Source organism: Malaya genurostris, chromosome 3 (genome assembly GCF_030247185.1).
Source record: "Malaya genurostris strain Urasoe2022 chromosome 3, Malgen_1.1, whole genome shotgun sequence".
Taxonomy (NCBI): Eukaryota; Metazoa; Arthropoda; class Insecta; order Diptera; family Culicidae; genus Malaya; species Malaya genurostris.
In genome coordinates, this window is record NC_080572.1 from 220,709,525 (window position 1) to 220,735,392 (window position 25,868).

The 25,868-nt window shown below is 36.7% G+C and overlaps 1 protein-coding gene across 6 annotated transcripts in view; it reads right to left on the reverse strand.

Moving 5' to 3' along the window:
• The window catches only part of LOC131434605 (uncharacterized), a 153,568-nt gene extending 128,818 nt beyond the window's left edge, over window positions 1-24,750 (reverse strand). The window contains exons 1-2 of one of the 6 annotated variants that reach the window (XM_058601486.1): window positions 24,553-24,750; window positions 23,763-23,912 (exon numbers count right to left, since the gene is read on the reverse strand). In XM_058601486.1, the coding sequence (XP_058457469.1) occupies window positions 23,763-23,832 (70 nt within the window). In that variant the 5' untranslated portion in view covers window positions 23,833-23,912; window positions 24,553-24,750. Of the gene's footprint in view, window positions 1-23,762; window positions 24,396-24,493 lie in introns of all 6 variants that reach the window. The other 5 variants (XM_058601485.1, XM_058601484.1, XM_058601483.1 and 2 more) reach the window with 5 other exon arrangements.
• Window positions 24,751-25,868: the final 1,118 nt, after the last annotated feature.

Sequence of the window (25,868 nt, forward strand, 5' to 3'; positions counted from 1 at the left end):
AAGGGAGATGTGTTATTCGAGACTCTATAACTTTGGTCAATATAATAAAACACCTTTTGTTTCAGCTAAACAAAAGTTCAAATAGAGCGTATTTATCCTTCTGATACTGTTAGCTTACGGGTTCAAATAATATAATAGTTACTGTATACCCTGCCATCAAACAACAGTTGATTACAAAGACGATAATAAACAGTCCAGAATATATATCGTTGATAGGGAAACATTCTTATTAAATACTGACGTATCATTTTTAATCAAGATTATCGTAAAACATACAAATTATTTATCCATAATAATGGCAATAGCTGAACGAATCAACTTAATAGGGCTGTGCCATCTTTTCTCTGAGTAAGAACTGGTGACTTAGTGGAGAAGAAAAGCAAATGACCGACGGAACAATTAAATGAGAAGTTACTATGGTATGCAATGTCGAAGCAGACGACCTAGCGGCATCAGAGGTACATACCAGCACATGAAGAAATATTCCCCCGAAGAGTTCGTCGATCGCCGTTTGAACGTCGCGGTATTCCGCTGTCAGTTCGCGAAATGTTCACATTAACTGACTCAATAAAATTACGATATTAGCCCCAACATTAATATCAGCACGCGATTGTCTGTTGTTGGGTGTACTATAATTAGGTGTGCATATTGAATAATATATGTTCATTCATCTACTGCTAGAATGGTACAGACATTCATGCCATAATCATCAATGATCCCTTTGCCGCCGCGATCTGCGAGTCGAGGATTGCCGGTCCAACATCCAGTGTAAAGGTAATTTATATAGCAGATGGGATTTGTTTTAGTTCTGTTCTTGTTCGTCCATCCGTTGCTTCCAAAGTAAGATGGAACAAAGTTTGCAATTTGCCCTACCTCTCTCTCTCTATCCCACGCGGCTCTGGGTCTAGTGCAGTGGGAAATAAGTGGCAGTGAAAAATACAAAATGTCCTATCATGTCACAGAAGAGGATTTCTCTGGAAAGAACAAGATTTCTCGACCACTCGCATAGGAATGCATGTAATCCTTATCGTCAGAGTCTTGCATTAATATATTTGTATTTGCAATTATCTTATACACTCATTATCCATTACATTTATCTGACATGTCTCTTTTCTGATCGCCCGCTCAGTATAGCATATAACAAATAAATTTTAAAGATTAAAACATAGTAAACACATTCATCTGCTCTACCAAAACAAATTAAAACTAATATCTGAGTAAAGACTAATAAATGAAATAGTTTGTTGGCACTCGTTTTTGAAATAAAACGACCTATGACTTCGTTTATAAAAGGTAATTAAAGGTAAGAAATAGATTCATTTCGGTAAGACGACTGTCGTAACTGGTGAAAAAACCTGTTATAATCCACCTAGTGGTTTCTTGTATCACTCATATTCTTAGAAATATTACTGTAGTATTCTTGCAAAAACTGCTCATTGAATAGAAATAGGAAAGCTTGTTCGGGTGAAAACTTATATAGCCTCCAAATCGAAATAGTTTTGAATCAAAAATGGAAGATTTTTTTCCGTTTTTTGCAGCATCGGTCTTAATGACGGTTTGAAATTTTAAACACACGACTCACTGTAGTTCCGGAATGATTTTTATTTAGGAATTCCGTAAAGGACCTTTCATTCGAATTTCAGTTTGCCTAAATCGGTTAAGCCATCTCGGAGAAAAGTGAAAGAGTTCCGTTTTGAATGCTTTTGACTACCACAGACTGGACTCGAAAAAATTGCAACAGTCAAAAATGATCACGAAAAATTCATTTTAGGTCGGATATTTTAGAAACTTTCAATGAAAAAATAAACACATATTAGCTATGTTGATGGCTAAATGTCCACACTTTGGACTTAACGCTAATCATCAAATCCTGTGAAACACTTGCGCCATCTTTCATTTACACTTTCATCAACTCTTTCTTCGAATCCTTTTTCGAAGCTTGCTCCTCATAACCGCCTAGAATTTTTTTATGAGGCTCGTCCTAGAGTTTCGGAACCGGACGTCGGATATGGATGAAATTTCACCGCATCTTTTAAGATAATAAGAGCTCTAATTTGAATCATTATTTGAGAAAGTCGGTTTAACCGTTACTGAGAAATCGAAGTGAGATCCGTTTCTGACGCTTTTCTTCACAAAAAAAAAAAAGATCTCGGCAATTTCAAAAGTCCGTAAATTTTTATGAAAGTCAGGAAAAACTAGATTTTCAAAAGTCTGCACAACAAAAAATGTCTGTAGCACTATGTACGAAATCTGCAGATCTGGCATCTCTGGTCCCAAAGTAGTTTTATATATCCCCTAACCCGGTGGATGTTGTCGACCCGCATCGGTCCGATCATCGGGCCGATTATCGGACCGATTGAGCACGATATAGGGCCGATTGTAGCGCTTCGATCGGCCCGTCATCGGACAATTCTGCACCATTTGCATCAACCGCGCTGACCTAAAAAAGCTTTATGTTTACATTATGTATCGCTAGAGAAACAGAGCGAAGGAATATCAAACAAGGCATTTTCGAGCCGACGTCTCCCCGATAGGGTGTGAAAGAGTGTTAAAATTCTTTTGATTCCATCATAGAGGCTTTAACCTTAAGGTCATTCGCCTCTTAGGGCCAGAAAGACTCTGGCCCTATGTTCGGGGTTGGAAATCCAACCCCGATATATCTCATCACCTGAGTATTGGATATCCGCTCTCTGCTTTGGTATATCTTCACTCTTTTGTTCTACCGATACACTATGTAAGCTCGAAACGCAATCAAAAGCTTTCGTGCACGATGCGTCCGATGTTCGAATTTACTGGGAACTAACAAGATCTGCCAACTAGATGAATTTAGCACCTCGTTTCGCCATCGCTTGTGAAAAAATTCTCATGAGATTGACAATTTTCACTAATCGCACTGTCATACCGGAACCGGAAGTCGGATCTGGATCAACTTGTCAGGGACTCTATAAAAAATTTCTAGACTATTTTTTTCATAAATTTGCACATATTTCCTTGTAATTCCGGATCTGGAAGTCGGATTCACATGAAATTCAGGAATTTCGCATGAGGCCATACAACCTTTCATTTGGATCTAAACTTGTGAAAATCGGTTTAGACATCTCTGAGATACGTGTGACTATTTTTTTCCTTTTTTTTGTGCATAACCCCCTGTAATTTCGGAACCGAATAAAATTCAATAGTAGTCTATGAGACTATAAGAGTTTTGTAAAAATCGGTTCAACCATCTCTGAGAAAATTGAGTGACATTATTTTTCACATACACACATACACACAGCCATTTTGTGATCTCGACGAACTGAGTCGAATGGTATATAAAACTCGGATGTGAAGTCGGTTTCCACAGCTATTGCATAGCCTTGCTACATGAGAAAGGAAAAACAGTAAATAATACAATAAACATGTTCAATCACAAAGCATTTTATGCAGGTTATTAATTTACCCTATTTAGTGTGAATATCTTACAAAGCAGTAACAGTATGGCAGGATTTTGCTACGCCATTTCACTATTTGGTGTGACACATTTTTTTACTAATTTTGCATTACGTTTTACTATTGTTATGTTACTAATTTTTAAACCCCTCATCGGGCGATCAACGATTTTAGACATGAATATATCGGCACTTATGTCTGATCTTGGTCATATATGATTTTCTTCCACAATGCTCATAGCTGATCGAATCATCCAATGATTAATCTTACATGAATCAAGAAGAATTTTAGTTTAAAATCACTTTTAAGATCAATTGATCTTAAAAAGATCAGATCAGTCTTTATTGGAAAGGTCACAAGCGATCTTCTTCGGCAGTGATCTCGATTTGAAGATTTTTTTTTCGATTTTCCCAGCCCTGTGCGTGATTTGGATCATTTTAATCATACAATTACGATTAATTATGACTTTATAAGAAGATAAAATAATTGGTTTCATGATTTCTTAATCATGACAACGGAAACGAATTTCTTTCCGTGTATGATTTTTTAACGGTATATGTGCAAAGTGCGTGCAAAGTCTTGCGAATTTCGCACATAAAAAAAACAAATTCAGACTGTATATTTCATGTTATTGGGTGTACTTTTCGGCTTAGCAGTCTGCATATTTAATTAAAACAAATTATGTTCGTTTACTCTGACGTTTCATTGCTGGATAGGTAAAGCCTTGGTATTACATTCCCCGCTCGGCCTTTTGGCTGCCTGGGCAGCCATGGCCACCAAAAGGCTACCAAAATGGATTCAGTGACGGTTGTCAGTTCCAATTTTTTAAAACATAGTCGTCTGTATCTTAATTAGCCGAGCGTTTCCATCTGTTCAGCTTCGCTGAAAATGTCAAAAATTTTGATGTGGAAAAATCCTGGTGGATACGGTTGTATCGTTTGAGGTGTATGTCCGGCAGCGGTGAGACAGTCGATTACCAGAATGGCTGCCAGCCATATTTTGCCCTCTAGTAGCTTTAAGTCAGCCGTCTAGCAGCCATGCTCATGCGGGTCATTTTGTGGAATTAGACTGTCCCCGATCAGTAGGTAATAACATAATTATAACAACTGGAGTAAACTATTTCAGAAATTTTTTGTAACAAATTTAGAAATGTTTTTGGCTGGTAAGCTGTTAAAATAACAAAAATCATAACAAAAAAGACTCTAGCTTGAACCAAATCGTAACAGATTTTGGAACGTTTGTATCACAATTATTATTGAATTTGATATAACTACAGAAGTCCGAAATTTATCACAGGAAAACTATATCCCAGCTAACTTTTAGCATCGTTTCAATCCAAAATTGTTGAATGATTTTTTTCATTAAATGAATAATTTATTTCTTCTTTTAGTTTTTTGAAATTTTGATCATTATATTTTGAAATAAAGCTACGGAAGAACTCACTTTTTTCAATTAATTAACTTCATCATGAGTCTTGCAAATGAAAAAAATAATGAAAAAATAAAACATCGTAACTGGTTTTGTTATTATATTGTTATCATAAGTTTTAACTTTCAACTGTTTTCATTCGTTAAATATCTCAAAATAACACAAATTGTTATACATATCAACTGTTGATATACTTGTGTTATGATTTTGTTATGTGCATCTGATCGGGTCTGTTTCAATAGGCTTTGCAGTCGATTCACAAGCAAAAAAACCATTGCATGGCTGGTGTTACGATCATGCTGACACTAAGAATCCTTTCAGGTCGGGACTCGAACATACGACAACTGGCTTGTGAGACCAAAGCCTTAAGGACCATTCACACATTTCAGTTCCGTGAGGGTTCAGTGAAAGTGCCTTCAGTGCGCCGTCAGTGTTCTTTTTTTATCGGAACCCTTCCGTTCCGTTTCCGTGCTGTTTCCGTTCCGGCACAGCCAATGCAATGACATACCGACTTCAGTGAAAATAAAAAATATCGGTGACGACGAATTTGAGTTTGCCGGACGTACGCTACACTGACAGCGAGCTGCACTGAAACGGCACGGTGCCGGATAGGTGTGAATGCGTGCATTGAAAACGAATGAAATAATATCAGTATCCGTGCACGGTGTCGTGCCGGCACTGAACCGGACCGGATATGTATGAATAGTCCTTTATGCATTGAACCGTCAACCGGAGACATGGCCGGGCATCATTGCAAGATTTATCCCCTGAAGATGATGCCAATCAAGCATTGAAACGTTTATTTGTTTTAATTAAATAAGCAAACTGCTAAGCTGAAAATTACACCCAATAACATAAATTTAGGAAAATTTCATCGAATTAGTGACAATAATAAATTAAGCATAAGATTGGGGTAATATTTTTGAATATAGTGTGATGGAAAAAGATCGTGTGCATCCAAGTAGGATTAACAAATAGGTTAAGGTTTCATCATACTGAATATCGACGGTAATATTTTGTCGTGTAAGGGCCTATTTTTGCAGTGAAGATTGGCGAGAAAAGTTTCTCATATATTATAATTTATTGTAGTTTGAGATTCCGTTGAGCAAGATGTAATAACTTCTTGTTCCATCGAAACTCTCCACCGAGTATATCCTTGTAAAAATATCAGGGCATCTTTTGTGTCATAAAAAGCCGCGGTTTATGAAAATATGGGATAAATTTTCTATGCATTGGTTATGTCTTATGTATTGCCCTACAGCCAGAAGGCAACCACTGCTAAGGGGCAGCTCATTTGAAGGGTCTTACGGCTACATCGTCTCTTTAGAACAAATACAGATGGCAGTTTTTCTCCAATGGCGACACTAATCTTTTTCTCGCCTGTCACATTTCATCAGCTTCTCCAGTCATTCTATGTGAAGTCATTGTGTATCCTATCTCCGTCCATCCCAGCAGGCATGTGTTCGACCGATTGTGGTTGTTTTCAAATGTATCATTTCCCTTGGATCCTCGACAACTGCAGCAACTGTGAAACATCACTGCACAAAATTGTCACCGTGGGCTGGTTGTTGTTTCGTTCGCTACGATTACCTGCTTCCCTCGGGACGAGTGTTGACTAGTAAACATTTTTTTGCGTAGGACTTTACACTCTATGTGTTCCGTAGGGTACAACTTTCCTTTTATGTGCAGTTATTTCTCGGAATTCCATTCTAAGCCCGACACGTCAAATGAAATGACCACTCTTCGCCGATTGGCACACGACGCGATGCGGCAATTCTGATAGACGGCGGTGCGCGTGTCTTTTTGTTGCATTGTGAGGCCATCAGCCAAGTACATACTCATTATTGAATGGGTCTTTTGAAGAGCGGCTTTACCACCCGCTCAGTGCACCGTTCGAATGATTCAATAATAAAATCTTATAGAGGAAACATGATTCACCATCAAGCGCTATAGGCCGCCTGCAGACAGAAATAACCACACTCCACTTAATTTCTGTAATTCAACACATTTTTCGCGATCGAGTTTCCGCCGAAGGTTTACACCGAATTTAACCTAAAGCGTAAATGAGACATGAAATAGTCGTGCAGAGCGGCGCGCAACACACGTATTATAATTCGAGCACTGGACTATGTAATCAGTTGGGCTTTTCTGTTTTCATCGAGACGGCGTCAATAAGTTACTTCAGGGTGGAAGTCACAACACAAATCAAGCTAGGAACAGCGTCGATCTCAAGGATATTGTTGAACGCTATTAGTTGTTCGCGTTTCCATCATGGTATATAAGTCTGATTTGAAATTATTCCAGTAGAATGATCTAGTTTCACTATTCGAAAAGTGTGCAAAAAGTCAGTTCAATAGCACAAAGTGCAAAACTGTTGTATTTTGCACCTATCGAAATGTCGATGGAACAAAATATCACACGAACAATGTGCTAGTAATAAAATGTTAGGAGAATAAATTTATGGTAAATAAAAGCCGCGATGCAGATCATAATTTTCGTTATATTTCAGACTTGTAATCATCGACACTTGAGGATAGTGAATCGAACGGATGAAGGTTATGATGAGGTTTCCGCTGCAATGCGGGAGGTTGATTGCCTTCACACGCAGCGTGGAATCAGTGAGATACAAACCGTAGCATGAATTGGCGAATATAGCTCACCGAACAGAAGAATGGTTTCGAGTAAGATATTTAGGAGCGTACATAAATTCGAGTAGCGATAGTGGTATAGCTTTTGCTTAAAATCACATTTTCGTATGAGAAAAATTTATAATCTACAACTCGACTCCTGACTAGCTAATTTTGACATTTGGGAACGTTCATGAACTAGATCACACTATTAGTAGTAAAAGATTATCCACAACCATCAGCCAGCTCTTTATGTGTTTTCGGGCCGCAATCAAACGAAAAAAAGTAACACATATAATGCTTCGTAACACACAAAACTTTCAAAAGAATATCGGGTAACGAACATGTAACGTTTTGTAACACCTCAAACTTACAAAAAAGTTACGCATGTAACGAATTGTAACGCCTATAACTCACAAAACAGTAACGCATGTAATGCTTCGAGACGTCTAAAACTTACAAAAAAGTAACAAATGTAACGTTTCGTAATGCCTCAAACTTACAAAGAAGTAACGCATATAACACTTCGTAACGCCTATAATTCACAAAAGAATAACGCACGTTACGCCTACAACTCACAAAATACTAACGCATGTAACGCTTCGTAATGCCAAAGACTAATACAGAGTAACACATGACATGTTTTGTAATGCCTGTAACTTACAAAAAGCAACGCTTCATAACAACAGTAACTTACAAAAGGTAATGCTTTGTAACGCCCAAAAATTTATTAAAAATTAACGCATGTAACACATCGTAACGCTTCTAACTCACAATTGCTTATAACGCTACATCTATAACTCATAAAAAGCAACGCATGTAACGTGGCGTGACTCCTATAGGTTGCATAAGAGTAACGCATGTAACTTACAAACGAGTAATGCTTTTAACGCTTGTAACACTTCGTAACGGCATAACTTACAAAAAAGTAACGTGTATAACGCTTCGTAACGCCTATAAATTACAAAAAAGTAACTCATGTAACGCTTCGTATAACTTACAAAAAATGTAACGCACTGTGCACCTATAACTTATTAAAAAGTAACGCTTCGTAGTGCTTATGATTCACAAAAAATAAACGCATGTAACGCTTCGTAATGCCTATAACTTACTAAGAAGTAACGTATGTAACGCTTATGATTGAAAAAAATAATAGATTTAACACTTCGTAATGTCTATAATTCATTTAAATGTATCGGTTCGTAACGCCTAAGACTCACAAAAAAGTAACGCATGTAACGCTTCGTAACGCCTATGACTCACGAAAAAGTAACGTATGTAACGCTCCGTAACGTATATAACTTACAAAAAAATAACATATGTAACGCCTATAACATACAAAAAATTAACGCATGTAACGCTGCGCAACGTCTATAACTTACAAAAAAGTAAAGCATGTAACGCTTCGTAACGTCTATAACTTACAAGAAAGTAACGCATGTAAGGCTTCGTAACGCTTATGACTCACAAAAAAGTAACGCATGTAACGCTTCGTAACGTCTATAACTTACAAGAAAGTAACGCATGTAAGGCTTCGTAACGCTTATGACTCACAAAAAAGTAACGCGTGTAACGCTTCGTAACGCAAATAATTTACAAAAATTTAATTCATGTAACACTTCGTAACGTCTATAACTTACATTCGAGTAACGCATGTAACGCTTCGTAACGCCTATAACATACAAAAAAGTAACGCATGTAATGCCTGACTTAGAAAAGTAACACATGTACCGCTTCGTAACGCCAATAATGTAATAAAATGTAACGCATGTAACGCCTATAACTTACGAAAAATTAACACATGTGACGGTTCGTAACGTCTATGACTTACAAAAAAGTAACGTATGTAACGCTTTGTAATGCTTTTAACTTACAAAAAATAACGCATGTAATGCTTGGTAACGTTTATAACTTACTTAAAAGTAAAGCATGTAACACTTCATAATGATTATATCTTACATAAAAAGTAACGCATGTGATGCTTCGTAACACCTATAATTTACAAAAGGGTGACGTATATAACTCTTCGTTACACCTCTAACTTCCTTAGAAGTAACGCATCGTTACTCGTTCGGTGATTAGTGTAAAAATGTCAATTTCACATAAATTAATCGGGTTTATCGGGTTTGCAAATTTTGATATTCTATGACCAAATAAACTTATTTCAGTTTAAGCGGTATTCGGTTTTCGACCCCGAAAGGTACTTTAAATTTTTTTTGAACGCACTGGAATTTCTCTAGAATGGCTAAACTGATTTTCAAACATTTCGAATCAAATGAAATGGTTCACAATTCCTTTGGTGGATTTAACTAACTTCGGCTAGACCGGTTTCCAAATTCCGGTTCCGAAAGTATCGGGGATATAGGAGCTTAATCCTTTTCTCAAAGAGGACTAAAACGAATTTTATAAAAATAAATTAAAATTGAAAGAATTCTGGTCCCATAGAAAATTCGTGAATTTTATCCGATTCCGACTTCCGATTCTGAATTATAGAATAATGTCTTATGTCGTTTTCGCTTGGTACCAAAACTAACCCAGTTTCCACCCTAACTGCTGTCAAACCGTTTGTTTGAAGCTAGTTTCGAACCTAGTTTTAACGTTATTGAACTGAAAATCGAGTCAGTTTCGAACCTGATTTTTATATCAGGTTTGCTAAAACCCCCGTTGCTAAGTGCGAAACCAACAGAGTTTCGTGAAAAGTGTTTGTTTGATGAAACTACCCTGGGTCAGTTTCAGTTTTCTCAAGCGAAAACGACATTAGAATATCAAACCATCATAGAAGATGACAATACAAAAAAACCTGGGCTCAAAACTGTTCCAATTTATTCGTCATGAATTAATGCCATACGAACCGTTTTGGGTTACGTTGGTTCTTGAATACCGGTTCCGGAAGTGAAACTCACTTCGACATCTCATGGAATGCTTGATCGTTCAGATTCAAAGGAATTTAATTTTATGGTTTCATACAATTTTTCTTATTGATTCAACTTGCAGTTACGAAATTAAAACGCAATGATTGATTGAAATTTCAAACTGTCATTTAAAACGACGGTCATTAAAATATTTCATGAGAACAAGAAACTCCGAAGAGTACTATATTCATGCGAACACATGCGAATTGATAAAAAAAAGGTATTATTTCACTGCTAGGTGGATTAGGCGTGTTTATGATATAAGTACGAGTTCTACCGATGATCTATACTTTCTTGCAAATTTAATTTTGCTTATTATCGCTGGGCTGCCAACAATATCACTGATTACCGTTGATGTCTGAATTGTACTGTTGTTTCTTTTTTCCAAACTTACAAGTTGAATTCAAAATATTATGATTTCAAATGCGAGTGTGTTGCTTATTTGCACATGCAAATCGGACCTCCATCAAAATGTGATTTAGTACCACCGGTTGTTCATTGCAAACGGGAAACGATTTCACTACAACGATTATTAGCATCAAAGCAGTTGTTTTAAAATTCAAATCAGAACCTCTAGAAAATTATTTTTGTCTGGCTATCACTGTTACCAGTATATGTTAATGGCTAATATTTTCTTCGTAAACGCATCATGATTATTTTATTGCTTTACCCAATGTGAACACTGACTGAACATGTGGGCATACCTCAACAATTGTTTACAGTCAGTGGTTGGCTACAGACAATGCTTTTAGAACCGGATTTACTGAAAATATTCAGCCAATACAACTAGCAGAAAAGTTCTTACAACCTGGCTGTATACATATATAGGAAGAACACTTCAGTAAAAGAAACGATGCACAAATCGTGGTGGAATGAGTTGTTCGAAAAACAATGCCTAATAGCAGGAAGGATGACTGATGTAGTCACGTTTGAAACGTTTTTAACTCATTAAAACCAGAACTCATTTTGCACTGCCCCAGGCCAAACATGACCAACTTCATAGATAATTTTAAGTTTTATTTTAATGTTACAATTCTTTATCTGGAATATACCAACATTAAGCATTACTTCTGTTGAACATCACAAAGATCTTTTCATGATCACTAGAACTATGTACTATAGAGAAATACTGCGATCGTCATGTTTCTAGCTTTCTATGTAGCACCGCTCTCACAAACCGAAGCACAGCGAGCTTCTTTTCTAGCGTCTTCTTTAAGTTGGTTTACGTAAAACGACAAGAACACCGTGGATAACATCGTTGCAAAATGCAGTGAAGTGTGATAAGATAAAACATACTCCATGCTACACCGGCCGCTTGGTATGTAATTAGTGTGTTGAAGATGCAGGCACTGTGCGAACATGTGACCGGGATATAATTTTTTGTTCAAAGTTTCCTAGAATTCCTTCCCGTCTTCCCGACCGGGAACATTGCAAGCGAAGGTCGCCCCGGTCCGGACCAAGACAACCGATTTCAGCTGGAAAATGCAATTATCTCATAAAGTTGGTATGACATGAATTCGCTTTGCTTCCTTCCTGTCGAGCGAGACCTCCAACAAGTCATCAAATAAGCGGAATAGTTGCAGTTTTCTCCCATACACTTGTTTTGCTTTGGGAGAACCGCTTCGGATGGATAGATGGATGGATGGATGAACCTTCAAACGAAAAGATCCAATGATTTTAATTCCTCCAGATACTTGTGGGTATGCTAGATATCTTCTTAGTGATGCTGGGAATTTTCCCGGTAATCGTAAACCGTATCTTGATCTCCTTGGGAAAACCTAAAGCTTCAGGTCGTTTGACCAACCTTGTTCTTCAGCTTACCATTTCATTCTTAATGGAACGCGATAAACCGAATGCACCTTTGCTCTCGAAATTTCGAATTGCTTAGCATACAGTAAGTAGCCAGCGAGCGGAATATATTTGCTTCTTTCCGACCCTGTACTTGCAATTTACTCGCTTGCAATGCATAGAAATCTTTTAACGATTCTCGAACGACTACTGTCTGTGCATGTTTGTCATCCAGCGGAGTTTCGGCAATGACTTAAGTGAATGGCAAACAGCGAACCCTACCCTCTCGCACAGAGACTTACTAAACATGACAATGACGTTATACCGCAAAAAAAGCTTTGTTTTCTTCCTGCCCACAGTATGGACGCTTCCACAGCTGGAAACAAATTTTCGCCAGTATGACAATTGACTCAGCAACCCACCGTCAGTGGTGCCACTGCGGGAACCGGTTTGCCAATCGACACCAAATATATATGTAGAAGTAGCGGCGCAGCGCGGCGGCCGATGAATAATATTTTATCCGTTCCAAAAGCGGCAGGAATCCTTGGTTGAATAAAAGATTTCTTTCTCCGTCTCCGTCATCAAACTACCCAGCTAACAACGATATAAGTAAGTACGTACGTGGCGTGTTTGTCACAATCGCATGTAGCCAACGTTTACTCAAACCATGGCAGCTACCATTCAGTGGTAGTGTTTCCGATCGTGGGAATGAAAACTGCGTCATGTTGGTTTTATTTCAAAAATTTATGTTAATTTCAATTTCTTTTGAAAATTATGACGTCATCGAAATAGATAACAATACTGCGACCATGTAAGTACATTTTATCTATATTATCAAAGTAGGAATATAAATATTCATTTGTGTATGGGAACTAGATAAAAGTCACGGTCGCGAAAATGTTTCGAGATCTAATCACAAATTCGGATAAGACTTTAAAATGGCCACAAAAGATCCAAAATGTCAAGCTCAAAATGTTAATTGAAAAGTTTGACTAATTCTAGTTTCAATGTCAGTTTTGTGTTAGAGACGACCGACAAATTGAAGTAAAGGCTGTCACAGAAAGCATGGACATAGTCAAAACTGAACTTTTCTCTTACCACTTATGTAGCAGCTTTTTTACCAGTTTGCTTCTGAATGCAGAACAGCGTCGAAATATTTTGCACAAATGGTGCGCAGAACCGGGAATGTCACTGAGCAAGATAGCAAAAATGAAAAAAGGAAATTAAAAAGCCGTGCGAAGAGAGAGATCAGGACGTTCGGTGAAAAAGTCACCTTTGAGGATAAACCAAAAACGGGTCGAAAAAAGGTCCTACTCAGCCTTGTTTGTATGAACGTATACAGAAGGTATTCGAGAAGAAAAAAGAAAGTTTCAGTCCGGGATTTCAAATCGATAAGAACAAGAAGCAGCCTAAACGCAGTCCGAAGCAAGAAGCTGATCCAGAGTTCAAAAGTTGTCGATGCGATGCCTGCTGGTAAATCGAACTGTATGATCATGTGTGATGAAACCTACGTGAAATTTGTCGGGTCAACAATATTGAAAAGTGCAAGAAGGCAAGTATTGATCCAATCCGATATATCGATTTAATTCGTCGAAAATGGTGAGAAAGCTATGGTCTGGCAAGCTATTTGTGAATGTGGTAACGGCTTAGACGGATGTCAAATAGATTCCGCTGTCTTCTATCCAAATTTTGCATCTACCCACTAAGCGAAATCAACGAAATCCAACCAAATTTCCCGAAAATTTAACCAATTGATGAATTTTGAGTAATTGAAGCGCAGCACACCTTAGGAAACATGCACAGAAAGAAAAAATGAAATTTACACGACATGTAAATCAATAGTAATATGGAATAGACATGGGTTGAATCGAAAGTTTGATTGAAAACTACACGGATCAGCCCCATGGGGTTGTTCGAGCCATTGATGTGGAACAAGGCAACTAAAATTTCTAATAATCTAATTTTGAATGCGCAGTTGCACGAGAGTCTGCTTAGATTGATCTTGATTAGGAATCAACACCGTACATTGTTTGACTTGATTTGTATTTGTTTTATAGCCGACGAAATTACACCAATATCCCAAATGTATGCAATTATATCTTTGTACATACCTGCGATGCGAATTTCGATATTTAAGCTTCTCTTCGTCAAGCCATTTATTTTTATAGCGTTAAGTTTCTCTACCATTCCGCGATTTTGGTTGAAGCGATAAACTTTTTCTCATTATTAATCGAGTTCATCTTATATAAATTAAAAATTAATCTTAAGCACTCAAAATTTACCCTGGGGTAGTTGTCAATTTCTCAGGCGAAACGACATAACATGAAATTTCATCAGAGCTTGCATACCACAAGATCAGGGTATACCAATTAAAGCTTCGAGTATTTTTATGGCACTTTTGGTCTTGCTGTTTAGCAACAACCTCTCTCTAGCATGCTAGTGCTACGTACACGCTGCCAAAAAAAACCCAACGGTTGACTTAAATTCACCTAACGTGAAGTAATCAAGCATGTTTTTAATTGTTGGGTGAAAAGTACTGTATCGATTGAGTAGTTTTCACTCAACAGTGTAGTTTACTTCAATAAGTTGCTGTTGGGTGAAAAAATTTTGTGTGTTGCATTGCAGAAACTATCGGTCAGATTTGAAGTGAGTGAAATTATTTTGTAAAATTGCCAGTTTTGAAAGAATAATTCAATGATTGTCATCAATCGCAGTGTGAGTAGCTTTGTATAATTTCTTTTTAAAATAATAATTACACCGCAATATCATTTCAGGCGATGGAAGATATTGAGATGCGTTCGATCGCTCAACGGTGCAGTTCCAGCAGCTGAATAGAACCATCGAACGAAAACTGAAATCAAATTACCCAAGTTGATTTTTTTATCGCTTGCGTAGTTTCTACCTAATCAGTACTATTGATGCTTTTACTCAAAAATAAGTAAAACCCATTTTACCCAAAATTGGCTTCCTGCACGCAACCCCTCTATTGAGTGAAAAGTACTTAAAATTAGGTAATTTTTTGGCAGCGTGTATAGGACTGAAACGTTAGCTATAATTTCGCTTCTATTTATAGATTCGCGTGCTTCCAACAGCTTCGCTTTTACATCTATTGATCAATCAGAGCGATGCTTTCCTTTGATATATCGCTTACTCCTTCAAAACCGTCGTCTATGGCAGGGAAATCCGGTATGCCGAAGATTTTTAGCAGACAAACAGAACACTGCTCGCTACTAATCAAAATTTGAATCATATATAATTGAAAATACGTGGCTTGAAACATTCAAATCGAAACTCAGAAATAATTCCAATCAAATGATGAAATAATAATAATAATTGATACAAAATAGACTGAACTGTAAGTGTTCAAAACCTGACCACATTTCTACGTGCATTTTTCCTTAAGTTTCTGATTTGCACCCCTATATAGAAGATAAAGATGTGTTCCATATCAAAACCATCATCGATGTAAAACTTAATTGAATTGCATTGAATAACCTATAATCAATTAACAGAACTGTATTTTTCAATTATCGCTTTAAATTGATTAAATTGTATCGAAACGTACAGAATCTTAAAGTAACTTTATGTTTAATTGTCTGTTTCAAATATGTGCATGACAATAGAGTTTCGGCTGCCGAAACTATTCCATAGATTGGAAAATATTGGAAAAACATGTCAAAACCTGTCGTCAAGAAGTCGGTGCTTACTCTAATGAAGAATGTTTGCACGAAGATGCCAACAATCGCTTGAATACTAATATGTGGTAGTGCACTGAAAATAATTTGCACGCTAGCATCATGTGCAAAGCATTTGAACTATCACTATTCGTAGAACACATGAAATTCATGAAAACATACACTTAACTCATAAAATGAGTGTAAACCCTGTTGATATTAAGTGGAAATCATGCTACATTTATCTGAAATGCACATCAAAACGATAAGATATATCGTTACCTCTAAATTCTCAATGAATTTCATATGAATGTCACATTGTTTTCCACATAGATCTCAATTGAAACACAGTTGACCGAATCAAATGTTTTGCATATACATATTATGCTGTACTCATTTCCACTAGAAAATAAATTGTTTATCATGTGTAGTTTGATTCAATAGCAAAACACATCACATCCAAAGGAAAAACACATCGATGCTAAGTGAAAAATATTCTGATTTTGCATCTTAGTGAATTTGCACATGAAATCCCTAAACAAATCGCGTTGGTTATGTATTGAAATGAGAAAGAACATTAAATTGAGGTTCAATTTATATATGAATCGATCGTACAAATTTTTATCAGTGTGTAATATTAACAGTATATCCAATAAAAGTTGAACATGCAACACTATTGTTCTAATTCAACTGAATCCAAGTTGCGCTTAACATTCTGAGACAGTATTAATCAAAAATATTTATTTTATTTCTAGAAAATAATAAATTAAAAGGTTTGATCGAAATATTTTTTAAAACACTGCGATTCAAATTTTTTGCAAAGATTTAGCACTTACTCATTTGCACCGTTTCATTTGATTACTACAACGTCTACAACCGAAGGCATCAAGTTACCACCGTAGACTAAGACTTCATCATTGACTCATGGAAACCCATTAGATATAAACTAGTAAGCACTTGATTATCTCACTCTCTAAAAACCAGTTAATCATCATGCCGATCATGGAACCAGACGAGAAACTGCATAATTATGACAACTTTAATCAACCAGCTTATTTCATACATACGAATCGATTTTATTTATTTGATGTCAGGCGTGGGTAAAAATGAAATGAGGAAGAATTTTATCAAATGTTTTGAAGATACAGTATTCAGTATTTTTACTAGGTTGAGTAAAAAGTAACTTTCTTACATACTTGTTTTACGTTTCGTCTTTGACTCTTCAGTGCGTAGCAGTTTGAACTGCTATCGCGACCAGGCGGCTAAACATAAACTTTTTTGACCGAATAAATGTGCTGCTTGGCATCATGTTCAGTTGAAAAAAAAAATATTTTTTTGGTTCTCTTATAAAATGTTCGTTTTGATAGGCAAAACGACGAAGCAAATCGAAACAAAGTTGGGATTACACCTTGAAGTATTTATGTAAAGAGTTTCTTGGCAGACAAAACTGCACTGTCACTGAAGTTCACAGCGACAGACCCTCCGATGTCATATCAGTAATACATTAAATGGTATTTACTGACAGGAAAGTAAAAGTATGCTAGTTAGCATATACCACACGGATTACAAGTACTGAACAGATATACCATATTTTGGGTGAGATTCTGAATGCGAACAAATATCCTGTCACTGGGCGCCGTGCACGATCGCCAGCGCACTTCGGAAGCGTTTTTGTACATGCTGATGAGGAATCGGGTAGACTTTTGACGACATTTGATAACGGTTGATAAAATCTGGTTCTCTTATCATACACCAGGGAACAGAAGGATTGTTCAACAAAGGACTGAATCCGATACAAGTGCTCCGAAGCGGTGTCGGTTTTCTGGAATTGTCATGGCATACTTTTCATGGACTGTATCGAAAGGGAAAATTCACCAAACGTCAAAATAAATTACTGTGTACTACTGAAGCGACAGAAGGCCAATAGCATTGTTGAATAGTCTCACGCGTAGCGATAAAAAACATTCTACTAGTCACGGCTCACAAAATCATCGCAACTAACAATTTAGAGCAAATTCAGCAGCTAGAAGTTTTATATGGGCGATCTATAATAGAACTAAAACAAGAACAAACGTATCTCCATCAAGCCGTTCTTGTTTTATTTATTCGAACAGTTCTTCTGTCAAATTTAAAACTGGCATACGATGCCGTTCTATTTTCTCTATATTTGAAACACGAGTAATTCAGACGATCCGGAGACTTCCGTCACCGTCACCGGAACGTCAGCCTCCGTCAAAATTAGTCAAATGAGTTTTCCCTTTGCGCATTCATACGATCCAGCAGAGATCCGGAACGTCAATGTCCGTCAACGGCAAGCTACGTCAACATTTCTCTGAAAGAATATTTGACGGACTGTGATTATCGCACACATGCACGATTCATATGATTACGGTATTGAACTGACGTTTGTTATGTATGTATTCGGTGTCAAGATCCCACTCTTAAACAAAATATATCACATATAAGTAATTAAACTTATCAGTAGATTTGCAAAGTACGTTACGTTGTTGAGTGGAACTGATTGTTTTGATTTTTCCTCTTTTTAGTTAATTTTACTTATTTATTTATTCAATTAAAAGGTAGGAAAACAACAGATCGATTAGCTTCAAAAGCTGCCAGATTTTGTATAAGTGGAATAAAATTGTGCAAAACTAAATTCTTCAAATTCTGCGTTTAAGAAAATGACATGACGGATACGGATAGGAAACCGGATCGTGTGAATCAGAATGACGGTGACAGACATTGACGTTCCGGTGACGGTGACGTAAGAAGCCGGACCGTCTGAATCGTACTTAAAACACTGCTGGGGCTGCCAGTTTTTCTTGTTATAAAATCCAGATTTAGATTTTAAAACTGATATAAATTATGCATCTAGAACTAGAACACTACTGAATGTGCCCTTAGGGGTCGAATTTCTTTTCCATCTGTTATATTCTCCAGATTCAGCGAATGTTCTCAATATTCAAAAGGTGGCTCATCAACAAACTGGAAAATTCAGGAATAAATAAATCGACCTTAAAATTGAACTATATTGAATAAAATGAAACTGAAAATCATTCATTCCCCAAGGAGGACGAATCTCTTTCCATCTAACATGCATAATAAAACTGTTTATAGTAACTTGAAGAATTTTAAGGAATTTAAAATATTGAAGAATAAAATGATAAACCATAACGAGTGCGAAGTACGAACACAAATACTCGTTTCTACATATTCAAATTTTATTGCCAAATTTTGCCATGATTGCCGCGATTTACACAGGCGAGGGCTCGGTAATCGTCTCGGCAAAATGTTAATTACTAAGAATCTCGATATTTATGGAATATACGTTGTTTACTGACAAATAAACAATCAGCAAAATGTCGCATTGCTGATCTAATTCAGCATTTCATTACGCCGAGCTTGAGAATTAGTTTTAAGTGTGTATCTTCAGCAATCTAATGTCTGAAACTGCATTATTTAAAAAAAAAATGCTATTTTGATGTAACTTCTAATTAAAAATTAGTAGTACAGTATGTTCATGAAATATTCTAAGAAGCTAGAATCTTTGTAACTTTAAATCTTTGAAACACGATCACTAACCTTGATCACACTAATTATAATCAAAAAAATACAAAATGAAATGACTTTTATAAACTTTTTTTTTGTTTCGATTATAGATGTTTTGACCTTAAGGTCATTCGCCTCTTCGGGCCAGAAAAACTTTCTGACCCTATGTGCGAACCCAGGCTGGCTGCGTAAAAGGTATCGACTTGCCCATCACGCTATACCCGTCCCTTGTTTTATCAACTATCATCCTTTAAATAATCAATAGATTTTCAAAACCTATCACAATATTTAAATGATTTAATGGTAAAGTATGTGCATTGCAAAATCAAGTCAAAGAAAATCTCATAGTATAACAATACTTCTATTAATTTCAAACAGGGTTTGGTTTAACATAGGTTTAATACACAACTTATTTATATCAATCCGAAAGCTCCGAAATTTTACGTTTGATTTCATTAGTTAAGCTCTACACAGTGTACTCAGTCACGTATCTGGAAGCATTTTCCCACTTTTTAGCAAATTTTGTCTCACTATTGGCCTGTTTTTTCGATTTCCAAAAGTTTTGCTTCACTTTGGCCCAATATTCTTTTCGACGAAGTTCTTGCGTGTTCAAAGGATTGTAGTCCTTTGGTACAATTTTGATGTTGTTTTCTGCATATCATCCTGAGCCGCTGGCAAGATTTCAAGTTCTGCCAAAACAACACAGATCTCATGTGTTTTTGGATGAATGGTAAAAGCCGTTTTGGCAGACACTCGTTGACGTAAACTAGTTGGTGGTTCGTTCCAGAAATTATGAATTTTTTTGTCCAACTACAATTAGTCTGCCAAACCATGATTTTTTGTAGAGAATTTCTTGGCCAGGAAATGATTGTCGAACTTACCACGTTAGTATAAAATATGAATATTGTTTTCAAAAACTAGTCCAAAATTTTGTAACAAACCAAACTGAATAAAAATACGTTACCTATAGAAATCGGTTGTTTTTTTTCTCAAAGTTATTCAATGTTTAAATATTGACATAAAAGATGGAGCATCCTGTGTATAGGATAATTTTCAATCATAGATTTGATGACAAAATGTGAATATTTTTTTCTTCATCATACTTGTACGGGTTTTCAAACTCAAGTAAATTGATAAAATAAGCAAAAAACTTTCTAAACACATGGGTTATGTCAAAAGAATCACCATCACGCTGTCTCGTGGTGACCACGCTGATTGGATTCTTCAAGAGCAAGATTTTGAAAAGAAATCTCCTTAACGTCAAGGGTTTAGTAGTTTTTTTTTCGTGTAGTTTTCTAATTCTTAAAATAGTATTCAGCTTCCATTTCACTGTTTACTTTTTTTGGATTCATCAATCGATTTCCTACAACTACATTATTTTTATACAATTAACAGTTTCTCAACTGCAAGTTACAATATTCGTCCATTAAGGGGCGGGTAGGGTCTAACACTTTTGAAAAATCATTTATTATTTTCTTTATATTTTCTTATAGTAAAACATTTCAAGAATATTCTGTGAAATTTTCAAGTCTATCGGAACCTAACTCTGGAAGTATTGGGCCTTTACTTTTGCTTATCTCATACTGTAGAGAAGTAAGAGCTCGGCACCCAGGCCCAAGATCTCTGCTTCGTCTGACTTAAAAACTCGACAAAACATTCTTGAAATGTTTGATTGTAACAAATTATAAAAGAAAAAATTCGATATTTTGAAAATGTTAGGCCCTTGAATAATAAATTGTTTCCATTGATTTTATAGACAAAAAAATTTAAACGCGTTTTTCTCGAAAGCAGATTTTGAAAGTCCGTGTCCATCGTCATTCAAAAATTACTGAACCAATTTTTATCAAATTTGCACACACTTTCTACATATAAAAAACCAGACCCCAACGTTTTCCTTTTCGTTATTTGTTACTTTGGGGAGCTGATTAGTCTCCGCTGAGATACAGTGGACATCGGAAATCATGATTTTTAGGAAGTGTCCTCAAAAGTACCTCTTCCCCGATTTATTTCTAAATATTTTTCTACGAAAAAATTACAAAATGTTGTTCGAATGATGCTTTTTATAAAGTAAAACATTTGAATTTATTTTGTTGAATGATAATTCTAAAAAAAACAAAAAATCGCAAAAATCCTGATTTTTTTCATCGTTTAGACCCTACACCCATCCCCCCCCCCCCTCCCCTTAAAGAATCAGTTTTTAGTCGAATTGGACTCTCCGACCGTGCAAAACAATGGGTTTACCATATCGAAGTACACGCTTAGAAAAGTAACTCAAAACTGAGTTTCTCCTACTAGTGGAACCACCCTGAAAAAGAATAACTCCTTACTTACTCAAATTTTGCTTTTTGGACTAAAACAGTAAAGTAGAAGTTACTCATAATCGTTGATGGTAACTGATGGTAATCACTCAAATTTTGACGTTTACATATATCATTCAAAAATTAGTTGTATAGTTCTCAGACTCTCATAATTTTTTCTAGCGTGTATTTGAATTCCTAGGACAGGACCTGACAATTGTTAAGCCACTTTCCGAGCCAGTTTCGGACCATTTCTTGATTGGTTGAAAATTACATAAGCAAGTGGTTGAATTAATAGTACTGTAGGGTTGTATAAAAAGTGTTGTCAGTATTGAATATTTTGCTTTTCTGATACATCATTTTTTTCATATTAATAGTTTCAATTGGACTTAAGATCAATTTGTTTTTAATTTCTGCCAATGTGGAAAGTATATGAGTACATTCAACAATCACGGAATGATACAACTGAAAAGCTTTAAATAACGAAGTGTAATGTTGATTGTGTTGGTTGTACTTGAGAATAGCACCAGATCTTTAGATACTTCTCTTTGTTAGTATTTTTTTCAAATTGTATATGTTGGACGCTTAGGTGATAGGACGGCAAAAATAAATTACCCGAAAATAAGTATTTTCAAAAAATGCTGATCAACTTTACGATTTCTTTAAACCAAGCTTCTGATCGAAATGAATTCAGATCTATATTTTTGGCTGATTTAATATTAGCCAAATGTTTTCAATTGATAGATAATCGCATGTTTTTAGGGGAAAAGCTTTTCGGTATGATTAACTATCTCATTTGGCAACAGTTGTCGCGAGGGATGCATCATTTATAGCAGGAAGCAACCGGAATAAGAAGAGAAATATTTTTCTGGAAAAAGAAGCCACACTCCAAAAAAATTGAATTTTACAGGTGACTTAATCCCTCATACGATGTAATTCATAAATACCTAATTTGTCAAATGACGGAAGATTGTATTTGTAATGACTTAATGTTAGATGAGCTTGAATTTTACTGGTTTCGACTGTAACTTGCGTTCTGCTAGCAGGTGCGACTGTATGAATTTAAATGCACCTTTTACCAGCCAAGCAGATGCATGCTTCTGTGGCTCAGTCGATTAACAGACGTACTTGCGATCCAATGATTCTCCGTTCAAGTCGCGGTGGTTGCAATTAGTAATTTTTTTTATATCAATGAATTTCATGTCTGGAGTCTTAGACATAATATTAAATGTTCTTCGACGTAAATTTGCGTGAACTGCGACGTTCTATTTATGTGCATCTAATAAGATGTAAAATCACAGGTTTTTTTAGGTGTGCAATTGTCAGGTCCTGTCCAGGGTGAAGTCCAATGACTTTCTATCCATTAATGGAATTGCTCAATACGTAAGGGCGTACACCCACAGGAAGCGGTGCGCACATGTTTCCATACATGCATATCAACAAACTCTTCGCAAAACTAATTTCAACTCTTTTCGTACGTTCCGTCACACTTCACGGAAGCATTTCACCCCGAAATGTCAAACACAAATCCAAATGTAGCTACATATAAAGCTACGACTTGCTCAATAGCTGGTTACAACCGGTCTTATGTGAAATGTACTCAAATCATTGTTGTGTTAAAACATCCATACAGCGAATCTGTATTCTTGAGTTGAAAAAAGTTGCGAGTCTGTTTCGCGTTTAAAACGAGTTTGACGGTGAAACAAACAAAAAAAACGGGCAAGCTACAACAACTACTATAACCAATCTCCTCTCATTCACGGACAAAACAACTATCCATTTAAGGATGTTGATGAAGTAAGCGACGGTCGTCGGGATGGATTGACCACTTTGTAATGGCCGAGAGGTGACGATATTGGACAGACATTTACCCAATCAGTGGGACCCTCACCCGTTTCTTACTCGAACAAATATCTTAACGGATTGTGCAGTTATTTGTTGGTGAGTCGATTGTCTTCGAAGATTTTCATCCGACATTCACAGGCTGTTTGAAATGCGACAAATTGATGCCACGCGTGGGTGATCCGGTTGAGGTGCTTAATGACCTTCGGCTCTTACCTTTTGCATGACTGACGACGATGATACAAAGTCCGACCAAAAAGGCCAGGCCGATCTTGGAGCGATCCATCCCGTGAGCGGTGATTTCTAGACGAGCTAAGCACTTAATTAACACTTCTGGGCAGATGATTTTCACCAATCAGTATTCAGCTAAGATGAGATGAGAAACGAAAACTGTAAACATTTGCCAATCGATAATTTTTCTTCTCGCTTTTGATTGTGTAACAAACTGTGCGTTACTCTTTTCGTTGCTTTCATTGAAGTACAAATTTCCGTTGTATTAAAACATTTTGTATCTTCCCGTTTTGGTTCTGTACATGCTGCGGCCACCAAATTATCGCACAATTTTTTAAAACTTTTTTTTTCACATCACGAACGTAGATCGAATTAAGGTGATACGAAAACAACTTTGCGTTACCGATAATCAGCACTAGGATAAAACACTGCGAATTGAGAATCGCTAGATATAGGCTACAAACAAAGTATGATAATTGCGCACGCACTATCCGCAAAGCCCGGGAGTTTTTATACGCGAATGGTTCCAGCAATCAAATGAAGAAATAGTACAGAAACAAAAATCACAGCAAACTAGATGATAGCGCGAAAAAGTGAATAAAGACAGGCAGTGCAAGTCTGAGAAAAAAATTGTTTTTAAATTAAACTTTCTAATTATGTGCAACTGCGGGAACAGAGCGAACAAAAAAAAAAGCACAGATAATAAGAGAACCCACAAGCAGATATTGTACGCCTTGACGATTACGGGGACTTGATTGGAGGTGGCGAACGTTACCAGCAACTGGGTTCCAACGAGAGCGCACGCGGCACGAACTGACGACGTTCTCAGGGCAGCGCGAAGGCCGAGCTGAGGCGCGAGTATGTATTTACTATTCAGTGCTCCTCTCAGAAGGAAGGCTTATTCACGAAAGAACGTGAAGGAAAACAATCCGGCGCACCTTTCTGAGGCAGCAACTCAACACAGACTGGCGATCGAGTACCCCGTGATCAGACCGGAGACCTGCGGCAGCACAAGTCGCCGCCGATGGAGAGCACTGGCGCTGAGTGTGTTACTTGAGTGTATTTCATTTTCCGCTGCTTTGGCTGGGTGATGTCTTGCAGACAGTATCGTATTATCGCGCCCCAAAGGTGCCTATTGAGTTGTAGTCGGGCGGGTTGCTGGTTGGTCAGTGGGGGCGTGAAGGACGGTGCTAAATGTGGAAGAAGCCGAATAACCAGTGCATCGCGGCTTATCGCGGTGTATGCTTTCAATATTTATTATATACCTTCTTTATATATATTTGTCTGGTTAATTGAATTCAAAACTAAAAGTTCACTGATTCATCAGAATCGCGTTGTTTCAATTCTTACCTTCAGCAGAAATATTGCGGATAGTGACCACTCAATCAGAATCTGTAATGAAATATTTTCAGAATAGAAAAATTGTCTCAACCTAAAGTCCAGCTCGCTTTCGCTTCTCGCCCAATACAACGTTTTTAATCACTCTCAAAATACAAACTGGTTAGGCAAAATAAAAAGTAGTACCTCAATACAGTAGTATCAGTACACCCTAACTTCCATCTACGAACTAAAGCGGGGGTTCTAAATTGAAATAATTCGTAACAAAAATTACGAAATTTGGGATTTAGTTTGTAATCCAAAAGTAAAGTGTTGGCATTACATTCCTTTTGTGATATTTAGCCTTTCTGTTTCAACAGACTTCGCAGCCGATTCTTGGCGTACAGAATCATTGCATGGCTAGTACTACGATCCTACTGACACTATGAAGTTTGTAAACCAACTTTACCGTATTTAGAATACGCTCCGCAAAAAAAGTTTTGTGTCTGAATGTTATTGAACGTTCGGAATCATGTAATCATCACGAGTAAAGTGTGCATTCGATAGAAATGACCCACCTAAAATTTTCGGCAACTTTTGAACCAGAACCTGAAAATGTAATAAAATCTTATTCATAGCAACTTATTTGCATCTGCTTAGTTTCATAGTTATGTCGAGACAAGAAATTGTCAGTGAAAAAATGTTGAATACTTACAATCATAATCCAGGAACGTCCCACCGATGGACCGCAAAGGATCAACTTTGTTTTGGCCG